Consider the following 10,487-nt stretch of genomic DNA (forward strand, 5'->3'; position numbering starts at 1 on the left):
CACAGCACCCATCACATCTGTTTCCCTGGAGCTTAGTCACCACACCTATCCCATCTTTCAGTGTTGTGTTTGAAAGCTACTTAGCTATGCTCTAAATAATAAATAAATATGCTGCAAATAATGTTAAATGGCCTGTTGGAATGTTGGGTTATTAATATTATTAATAAACAAAATATTAAATAGAAAAACATTTTAAATTTCCCATATCTTCATATCATTTGCAATGGAAACCATTCATATAATGCTACACTGTATCTCATGAATAAGTCACTCTGACTGAACGTGACCTATTGGATCTACAAGGCTTTGTGCTCCCCCTAGAGCTCAGCATGCTTCATTACAAACACAAACATACTAGATAGTTCCAAAAATCACATTTTATTTCATTCAGGAATAAATCATTCTATACATTACAACATATGACAATGAATGACACAATATTGTGGCAGGTATTACATATTACTGATTTTTTCCCCCAATGTAACTTTTTCCAGATGATGGCCTTACTCCAGAATTGTACCATTTTTCCTGTAATACACAGGCCAGCTATCAAAGACTGAATGAGTGTTAACGTGTTACAGCCAAGAAAACTAAACAGGGAAAATTAGGAGTCTTCCAGGGAATAAGCTTCTTTCACTCGCTTGCATGTTAAATGGTTCATTCAGTCACACTGAAGTGAGAAGTGCATAATGTCCCAGACATTTGCAATGATGTCTTTATGTTCATGAATCTCTTTTCCCATCTGTTTCTGCTACTGCCTTGCATCACATCATGACTTCGGTTTGAATGGATCTGACCAGACCTTCACTCCTTAAAATAGAGAAATCGCAAAGCATGAAAAGACACATGCCATACATACTGTTTCTCCATCTGTATGTTTCCTAAGCTTTTAGCTTTAGCTACACATAATACAGTACTTGAATGTTTACTGCAGAAGAACCAGACATACCAGCAGGCTGAATATCTGCTTGATTGATTCCAGCTCGGTTGATTTTCTGGATCTCCCCTGTAGAAGTTTAGGATTTAACATTAGACAGAGTGGTTGAGGTCGACCTCACAAAGGTTTGCAAAGGTTCATATCACTGCAATGCTGGGTTAGGATTAATAAACAAGCCTGACATACAGTACCACTCAAACGTTTTGACACACCCCCTTCTCATTTAATGTTTTTTTTTATTATTATTTTTTATTATTATCTAAATTGTAGATTACTAATAAAGAAATCAATACTATAAAGGAACGCATAGGAAAGTAAACAAAAAAGTGTTAAACAACCCAAAATATCATATATGTTTTATACTTTAGATTCTTAAAAGTAGAATGTCTTCACATTATTCTTTCAGGCGTTTTATGAGGTAGAACCTGGAATAAATAAGTTCCTAGAGGTACTAAGCTCTTATTAACTGCTTTTCCGTTACTATTAGCTCCATCTCTTCCCAAACCACCTGGGATGGATTTTTTATGTCAGGTGTTTGTGAAGGCAGAACCCCTTTTTTATCTTCTACCTAACTGCATATAGAGTTCCACATTGTTTTTGAGTCTTTAATACTAATCTACAATGTAGTAAATAATACAAGTAATAAACAAATTGGGGGCTGGGGAAATTTTCAATTCTTAAATGCATCTCGATTCGGACATGGACGATTCTGTATCGATTCACTGAAAACAAAAATCGATTTTCTGTGTCCAAACTTTTGAATTGTACTGTGGATTGATAGATATTGTTTAAATAAAGTTCCCAACAAAAATACATTTATATGTACATATTTACTTAGCTTACATTGTTACTGGCCACGCCATAAAATAAAATACAATAAAATGTAGCTAACTAGATAAAATAAGAGTTCTTAGTTATAGTCATACATGTTTCTATATAATTAGCGGTAGGGAATCTATCTTTCTAATTAAGAACCTTTTAATATATTGACATACGGTTATATGACAGTTGGTTATTAAAGGGTGAGAGCAGTTAGCTAACGTTATTTAACATCACTGGCAAACTAGTTATTCACAGCAAACTAGAAACGCTGATTAACTCACTGTACTCCTCTTTGTGAGAAAGAGGGTGGAAGAATATCGGGTAAAAAGCTGCAGTCACTGCGGTTACGAAGCCCCCGAATATGAGTGTTATTCTCAGGTTTCTCGACATGTCTGGACCTTGAGAAAGACAGAACAGACAGGTAGCTAGCTTAGCTAACCTAACTCTATCCGGGTCAAGTTCAGCACTCGGAAATTAACCCATTCATTGCCAGTAACTGCATTAGCAGCTATTTATTTTAGTATGCGTTCTGATTGGACTTAAACCTAAAAAAAAAATAAATAAATAAAAAAACAAAAACATAATTATTTAAAAATATCTTGTAAAAACAATGGTATTGTTAAATTAACATGTTATTTCTAAAAAGAAGAATAGGTTGTAATACACCATCGGAGGGCGCTCCCAGAGTCAACAATGAAATTGGTTCATATAGAGCTACTGAGCAAATTGATAGTTTATAAACGTTGAATCTTTTTTATACTAAAAATTGTACTTATTTCCTCATCACAGAACAATATCAAATATTTTAGTACAGGGGACTTTTATGTTGTAGTGTCTCTACATCTCTGCTGCGGAGGTCTTTTCTTTTGTAGAGTGTCTCTCGGTCTCTGCTGCCGGGGTCTTTTATTTTGTAGTGTCTCTCCCTCTCTGCTGGACGGGGCCGCTCGTGCTCTCTCAGTTCCGGGGCTGAATGAGTTTTGTTTTTTATCGTGCTGATTTAGCGGAGCTCTGAATTTACACCATGGCCTCTCCCAGCACCTACCGGCTCAGCTGCTCCATCCCGGGCCATGAGATGGATGTTAGGGGCCTTGCCGCCGCGGTTTTCCCTGAGGGAGGTTTCGTCTCCGTGTCGCGGGACCGAAGCGCCAGAGTCTGGGCTCCAAATTTAAGGTAGCCGGTTTAGCCGGCAGGCTACAGCTAACAACAGAGCCCAGCTAGCCTCGCTAACAGTGTTTATAGCAACCAGAGCGGCCGGCCGGGCAGCTCTCAACACTGTAACCATGGTTTAACTAGCTTACGTTACTCCTTCCACTATGATACTATTTTGTGAACGATATATCGTTCCTGAAATTGTTGCGATAAACGGTATTATTCTCAATTTTAGAACATTTAAATGCCACTGACATAATGATAACAGAATAGCTTAACTAATAAATTATAATGTTACAATTTTAAAGACAACCAATTTCTAATTAATCATTGATTGATAACTATATACTTTACCTACTGTAGTCCACACTAAGTGTAGGGAGTCACAGTTATTAAAACATTGCTCATTGCATGACTGGCTAAAACACTGTTCACTGTTATGACCTATATGTGAACAAACATACAAGCCACACAATAGACAATATCACAGTAATCAAATATTGTTCAGGTATTTACTATACAATAAATCGATTATATAATTATCGTGACAGGCCTAGCTTAGATTAATTGATTAAATAATATTGTTAATAAAGAGGCTGGGCTCTGATATAAAAGTTCTTATATTTTGGTAAATGATCATGCACTGATAGAGCTGGGTGATATGGTAATAATATTATATTTTTATATATGATGTACAGTATTAATATTTTGAAACACAGAGTATAGTGATTCTTATTTTATTTTGCTGCACATCATCCAATTAAACAGGATTTTTTATACTCTCTGTAATAAAATGTTGTACTGATGATATCCTCAATATGGTTTAAAAAACTGATCATAATATAAAAAAATATCAGTATATTGTCCAGCTATATTTGTCACAGTACTTTTTGGGACTATATACCATCCAATCAAAAGTAGTTAATTGTGACAGACCTACCCTAAAACGTCTGTAGAAGCCTTGAGCAATTTATTTTATTAAAAAAAAAAACTACAATGACACTTAAAACAGAAGGGATGTCTGAGGTTTCAGTTTTAGATTTTGCTGTTAGTTATGTACGTGGCATATTTGTGAAATGTCACAGTAGATTTGGAATGTGCATGTGCATGCTCATCGGCTTACTGACTCTATATCTATTAATACTGTCTCTCGCTGTTGTTAGTGGAGTGTTTACTTTGAGCAGCGAGCATGTTGCAGGTGTTCACAAGCTATAATTGAAAACGTGTCTTGGTTGCTTTGTATTTTCTTATTCTGTAGTGAAACTAGAGGTTACACGGAGATGCACTGTATGAACGGCCACACGAACTTCGTTTCCTGTGTCTGCATCATCGCCCCCAATGAAACCTACCCCAGGGGCCTTATTGCAACAGGAGGCAATGACAACATTATCTGCGTCTTCTCCTTAGACAGACCGGACCCTATGTTTACTCTGACAGGACACAAAAACACAGGTGTAGTGCTTTATAATACACATAAGTACAGTCCTTCTCATCTTATCATCAAGAAGAGTCAAGGCTGTGATTATTTGATTTTTCTTTTTTAAATAATGGATTAAAAATAATATATTTATAGAGTGACCAAAACCTTTATGGCCACTTATTCATTCCAAGTTTCTAATCCTGCTGTCCACAGTGTGCACACTCTCAGCTGGGAAGTTTGGGACGTTATTGAGTGGATCATGGGACACCACAGCTAAAGTCTGGCTCAGTGACAAGTGTATGATGACTTTACAGGTAATTCTGCCTTAAGAACTGAAGAATTATTTGTTTTTGAATTCTGTTTGCTTGGGAATTCTTTGTCCTGAGCTATTTTAATATGCGTGTGTGTAATGTATGGGTGTGTCTGCTTTTGTTTCTGTATGTAGGGGCATACAGCAGCAGTATGGGCTGTGGTGATTCTGCCAGAGCAGGGACTTATGCTCACAGGATCGGCTGACAAGACTGTTAAACTCTGGAAAGCTGGACGCTGTGAGAGAACATATTCAGGTGAGCCTCATAGACATTTACATTTTCATTTCTTCTGAGCTAGACTGTGTGCTTTTCTTTTTAAATGATCAGATTCAGTTTCGTTTTTTACACGAACCACAAGAGGTCAGTGTTGAGTTGATTGTGTGTGTTTTATTTATTTTTTATTGTTGCAGGTCATGAGGACTGTGTTCGAGGACTAGCTGTAGTGAGCGATGTTGAATTCCTGTCCTGTAGTAATGACGCCAGCATCAGGCGATGGATGGTGACAGGAGAATGTGTTCAAGTATACTACAGTCACACTAACTATATCTACAGTCTGTCTGTCTTTCCAAATGGACAAGGTGAGGATTTTAGTACTTATAGTAGTTTTTTGTTTAATAGAGTTTTTTTCTAAAGAGAGTAATGTGAACAATGGCGAAAATAATATAGTTTTATAGTCTTATATTTACATTTACAAATGGACAGTGGCACTTGTTATTAGAAAAATAATAAAAAGTCAAATGACTTTCCTAATCCCTAATAACATTTAGAGTATCTGCCGAGTCACGATCCAATACTTTAGAAATGCAGTAAAAAAACAAAACAAAACAAAAAAACACATCCAAGTGGTCCGTTAAGGTCTATTTAATAAATTGTATTTGCAATTGTTATTGAAACTGTATCCAAAAATACCATTTTATTACAAAAATGTGTTTGTGAAAGTCTTATATTGTACTAGGAAAAATAAGAGGAGAATGAAACGTGGATAAAAAATAGTTGATGGATCGATAAGTTTGCTGGCTTAGTGTTCATGCTAGCATACTCGAAAACAGGTGATACACATCACATACCCGCTTTCCTAGCCTACCAGCGTCCTAATCACTCCGCCTGAAGGGTACACCCACTCAGAAATCTGATACATCAGTCATCCGGAACTTTTTCACTCAATTCCGACCCTTTGAAATTATGTTATCGATCCTGATTTCCGATCACATGATTGGATCAGGGACATCTCTAACTGTCAGTTAATTTGAATGATTAGTAAATAATTGTATTAAAATATGAATTCATGACAAAGCTTCTTCTCTCTCTCTCTCTCTCTCTCTCTCTCTCTCTCAGACTTCGTAAGCACAGGAGAGGACCGCACAGTAAGGATCTGGAAAAATGGTGAATGTGCTCAGACAATCCGTCTACCTACCCAGTCAGTCTGGTGTTGCTGTGTTTTACCTAATGGAGACATCGCTGTAGGAGCCAGGTACACAAATGATCTACATTGTGTTTTCACTTACAAAATCAGCTGTACTCAAACATTTCAGACAGTTGATTATTATTGAAAACTAGTGTAGACACTTATTAATTACATTGATTTGCGAACTGTTCACAGTGATGGCATCATCCGTGTGTTCACTGAGAAAGATGAGCGTGTAGCGAGTGCTCAAGACCTGCAGGCTTTCGAAGATGAACTTTCTAAAGCTACTATTGATCCCAAGACTGGAGATTTGGGAGATATCAAGCCTGAGGAACTACCTGGAAGAGAACACTTAGATGAACCAGGTAAAAAAAGACTGGAATCTTTTAAACCCTGTCCTGGTGTTTAAGAAAAACATTTAAACATTTGAAAGCTTCCCACATGTTGTGTTAGACTTGCAATCAGCAGATTTTGTGCCTTCTGCAAATACCATGCATAAATGAAAAAATTCTATGGACTTTAGAACTCAACCTATGAACATGCCTTTACCCGGGCTACAGGTGTAGGTGATACAAAACTCTGCAGTAAAAAAAAAAAAAAAAAAAAAAAAAAACTTATTTACATTCTGAAAATTTGAGGATTTTGAAATCTCCTACAGGAAAGTATTGATTTCAGGAAAGAGCAAATTTTAGGATTTTATTCATTATATTTTGACAGTTGCAGATTTACTTAAATATTATACATTCTATTACAATTACAATTATAATTTTCAGTAATGTTCCTTATCAAACGTTCAGGATTTAGGGGTGTATTGTTATGCAGAAAATTGACAAAAATTCTGGCCTGTTAAGGGTTTGATTTTCCAAAATTATTAGGTATTGAAGCTCAGTAGAGTGTTGACATTTGAAAACCTGCCTATACATTACATTATTCTGTGAATCTCTTGAGCAGTTGACTTATATGTTGTGTTTGTGTTTTTGCGCATAGGCAATAGAGATGGTCAAACACGACTCATAAAGGAAGGTAATAACGTGGAGGCGTACCAGTGGAGCATGAGTGAGGGACGCTGGATGAAGATTGGAGACGTGGTGGGAGGGTCATCCAAGGACAGCTCTAAAAGAGTAATGTATGAGGGCAAGGTAAGAAACCATGCTGAAGCCTATTTAAAGTAGCGCATACAAGGAGTGCACAATATATCAATATATCTTTTCAACAACATCTATGCAAAGTGGATACACACACTAGTGATATCGCAGGATGTGTAATGTCATGTAATACAAGTTAATTCAGTGTAACAGCTTTTTTTTTGCTGCTTGATTCAAAAGAAAACACCACGGAGTAGATCTACCCAATATAATTAATTTTACTCCAATCTTGGGTAAACATGAAAAAAATGTAACGCAGAAAAAGACAGTTTTTCCCCAACACCATTTTTAACACCAGTTGGGTGTTTAGTGTTCAAATTGTGTTTTACAATAAAAACAGACTAAACTGCATAAAATGCTTTAAACATGCACATTAATACCTTTCACTGTTACTCTTCAGGAATACGATTTTGTTTTTACCATCGATGTGAATGAGGGTGGGCCCTCAATGAAACTGCCATATAATGTGGCTGATGACCCCTGGCTGGCAGCACACAACTTCCTACAAAAGAATGATCTGAACCCCATGTTTCTGGACCAAGTGGCTAATTTCATCATTGAGAACACCAAAGGCCACACCCTAGGGCCAGCTCCTGCCTCTGCTGTAGATCCTTTTACAGGCAAGTAGCCTAGTGGTATTGACCCCATTTACATATGGTCACTTATTGAGACTGGTATCTGCATTGTATCTTGATAAGATTTTAGTAACATGCTAAAAATGATCATGCTTGGCATCCAAATGCATCTCCAGTTAGTCTATCTCACATCTGTTGTATCAGGTGTAAATAAGGTCAATAATCTTGTCTTAGACTGGAAGGATTTTGATGGTTTCTGTAGATGTTTGTAGTTGAACTTCACTTTTAACTTCTTCTATATCCTTTCCAGGTTCAGGAAGGTATATCCCTGGGGCAGCAGATGAAAGACCAGGCTTTGGTGCTGACCCCTTTACTGGTAAGGATACACAGTGATCATACTCCATCATCCAAATTAAAACAGTGTATTGTGATTAAATGTGCTAAAAACTTTGGTAGGTGCTGGGCGATACATACCTGGATCAGGATCCACAGGAACAACACCTGCAGGTGTAGCTGATCCCTTTACAGGTATAACCACATACCACAATGTACACACTGAGATAAAGTTACTCACCTACTCATTTACATAAAACACAAATTGATATGTTTCCTGTGTGTATCTCCGTTAGGTAGAAACGCCTACTCTTCTGCTGCTCTCCAGAAGTCTGTCACAAATATTTACTTCCCCAAGATGGATGGCGTTTTTTTTGAGCAGGCCAATCCTACACAGATTTTCGGTAAGTCTAGTGACCCCTACTCAATTAGCATGAATTAAATGCATAATTTATTTTTTAAATAATTATAATTTGCACTGCTCATTTATTGTTCCTTCTAAAATCAAGGATAATATTATTAAAGTCTAAAAAAGGCTTCCTATAGATACTATAGATTCTGGAGCCTTGCTGTGAGAACTTGATTGCATTCAGCAACAAGATCTTTTGTAAGGCCAGGGTGTTATATGATGTCCACTCCACTTCATCTGCAACTCCTTCCACATGTATTGGTGATTTGGTATTGATTGAAAAAAACTACTAAAAATAAAACAAAAACCCCAAAGCTAATGAATAAATAATTAATAAATAAATATATATAATATATGAGTAATTATAACGTAACAAGCTTTTGTACATAAGGTCAGTTTCACAAGCAGGGGTTAAGTCTAGTCATTGACCATAATTTTTCCTATTTTTTTCCTTTTAGTTTAAAATGCTGCTTAGTCCAAGCCTAAACTTAAGCTCTGTCTGGGGAAACTACTCCTTAAACAAATTTAATAAAGTGTAGCAATATTTGTACAGTCTTAAATGTTACATTTCTGCATTGTCTGAAGTTTGTCCCGTGTTCTTAATACCTTGTGTGCATTCACATTAGCTAAGCTGCGTGAGCTGAATGGCAGTGCTCCAGAGGACCACAGACTAAACGACACGGTGCTGAGCAACCTGGAAAAGCTACTGCTCTCCATTTCAGACTGTAAGAGCCCAGATCAGCCCACAGCAGATCAGATCAGCATACTCTGGAGGACCAGCCACTGGCCTGAAGGTAGAGCTCAGACACAAAGCAATAGTGTGCGTGGACTGTGTGATATTTAATTACTAAATTTTATGTTGTAACTGTCCACAGATATTGTTTTCCCTGTGCTGGACATCCTCCGCCTAGCAGTGCGGCACCCTGAGGTCAACGCTCAGCTTTGTGGAGGTACAGAGGGAGCCAGTCTATGCAACCTCCTGCTGGGCCTCATGTCACCTCAGGGCCGACCAGCTAACCAAATGCTGGCCCTCCGCACCTTCTGCAACTGCTTCTCTGGATCCCACGGTCGCTCTCTCCTCCTGAGCCAACGTGAAGCCGTGCTGTCCCGGGCAGCCGACCTCCGTTCTGTCTGCAACAAAAACATCCACGTAGCTCTCGCCACGCTGGTGCTCAACTACGCGGGTATACTGCACGGCCGACCGTCCGAGATCGAAGCCAAAGCCCAGTGCTTGTCTGTTGCTAGTAGTGCTCTAGAGGTGGTGCAGGACAAGGAGGCTGTCTTCAGGCTGCTGGTTGCACTCGGGACTACAGTGGCTGGAGACAGCACAGCCAAAGACCTGGCACGCTCGCTGGGCGTCAACTCTCAGATCACAAAGTACGCCGGCGTGTCTGACCCGGCTAAAGTAGGCGAGTGCTGTCGACTAGTGATGGATGAACTGCAGTGATTATTACTCTAAAGAACTGAGCTGAGCGCTTTCAAAGACCTCACAAAAGTCGGCAAACATCTCCCTTACATGGTCATGGTCTTCTGTTCCCACCACCCACCAAACCCCCAAATACATAGTTTCTATTTAACTTGGTCTGATTTTTGGTGATGAAGGAGTTTGAATGTGGATGTGCATGATGTGAATAATAAACACTGATGTATTAAATTGTTTCCTAAAAAAAAAATGGTTGCATGGTTCTTATTCTTATCACACCCTTACACTCTCACTCAGGGCTAAGATATTTGACTAGATTTCAACCTTTTATCTCCATTTTTCTCCAACTATTCAAAGTTCTCCTTCTGCTGTAAAGTGCCAATTCGGAGATACAAAGTTTGTTGTTTTTTGAGTGTAAGTATATAAAGATTTCTGACCAGGTACATTAATTAACAAAGAAAACATAATTAAATATTGATCAAATACTAAACAAAAATAATTTGTTCTGTTTTGATAGAATTATAAAAAAAATGTCGATTCCAGTTTCTCAAATGAATA

At 37.8% G+C, this 10,487-nt stretch overlaps 2 protein-coding genes across 2 annotated transcripts; one reads left to right on the plus strand and one right to left on the minus strand.

The window, feature by feature from the left end:
• Nucleotides 1-362: 362 nt before the first annotated feature.
• Nucleotides 363-2,211, minus strand: smim20 (small integral membrane protein 20). The gene is made up of 3 exons (XM_007248004.4): nucleotides 2,041-2,211; nucleotides 950-1,006; nucleotides 363-810 (listed from the first exon to the last, which is right to left on the minus strand). The coding sequence occupies exons 1-3, from the start codon at nucleotides 2,147-2,149 to the stop codon at nucleotides 770-772; spliced, it is 207 nt and encodes a 68-aa protein (XP_007248066.1). The 5' UTR covers nucleotides 2,150-2,211; the 3' UTR covers nucleotides 363-769.
• Nucleotides 2,212-2,666: 455 nt separating this feature from the next.
• Nucleotides 2,667-10,179, plus strand: plaa (phospholipase A2-activating protein). Its single transcript, XM_007248005.4, has 14 exons — nucleotides 2,667-2,929; nucleotides 4,167-4,360; nucleotides 4,542-4,642; nucleotides 4,774-4,894; nucleotides 5,050-5,217; nucleotides 5,975-6,110; nucleotides 6,240-6,409; nucleotides 7,032-7,183; nucleotides 7,590-7,809; nucleotides 8,075-8,140; nucleotides 8,221-8,292; nucleotides 8,394-8,501; nucleotides 9,133-9,300; nucleotides 9,382-10,179. Exons 1-14 carry the CDS (start codon nucleotides 2,781-2,783, stop codon nucleotides 9,951-9,953), a joined length of 2,397 nt encoding a protein of 798 aa, XP_007248067.2. The 5' UTR covers nucleotides 2,667-2,780; the 3' UTR covers nucleotides 9,954-10,179.
• The last annotated feature ends 308 nt before the right edge of the window (nucleotides 10,180-10,487 follow it).

This window comes from Astyanax mexicanus, chromosome 8, assembly GCF_023375975.1.
Source record: "Astyanax mexicanus isolate ESR-SI-001 chromosome 8, AstMex3_surface, whole genome shotgun sequence".
Taxonomy (NCBI): Eukaryota; Metazoa; Chordata; class Actinopteri; order Characiformes; family Acestrorhamphidae; genus Astyanax; species Astyanax mexicanus.

Bases quoted from the DNA above. Each gene is read 5' to 3' on its own strand.
- smim20 (XM_007248004.4), bottom strand. From the start codon at position 2,149: ATGTCGAGAAACCTGAGAATAACACTCATATTCGGGGGCTTCGTAACC. The intron at 1,007-2,040 runs GTGAGTTAATCA...AAACTTCTACAG, and splicing joins TTCTCACAAAGAGGAGTACA to GGGAGATCCAGAAAATCAAC. The intron at 811-949 runs GTATGTCTGGTT...CTCTATTTTAAG, and splicing joins AGCAGATATTCAGCCTGCTG to GAGTGAAGGTCTGGTCAGAT.
- plaa (XM_007248005.4), top strand. From the start codon at position 2,781: ATGGCCTCTCCCAGCACCTACCGGCTCAGCTGCTCCATCCCGGGCCAT. The intron at 7,184-7,589 runs GTAAGAAACCAT...GTTACTCTTCAG, and splicing joins GAGTAATGTATGAGGGCAAG to GAATACGATTTTGTTTTTAC. The intron at 7,810-8,074 runs GCAAGTAGCCTA...TATCCTTTCCAG, and splicing joins TGCTGTAGATCCTTTTACAG to GTTCAGGAAGGTATATCCCT.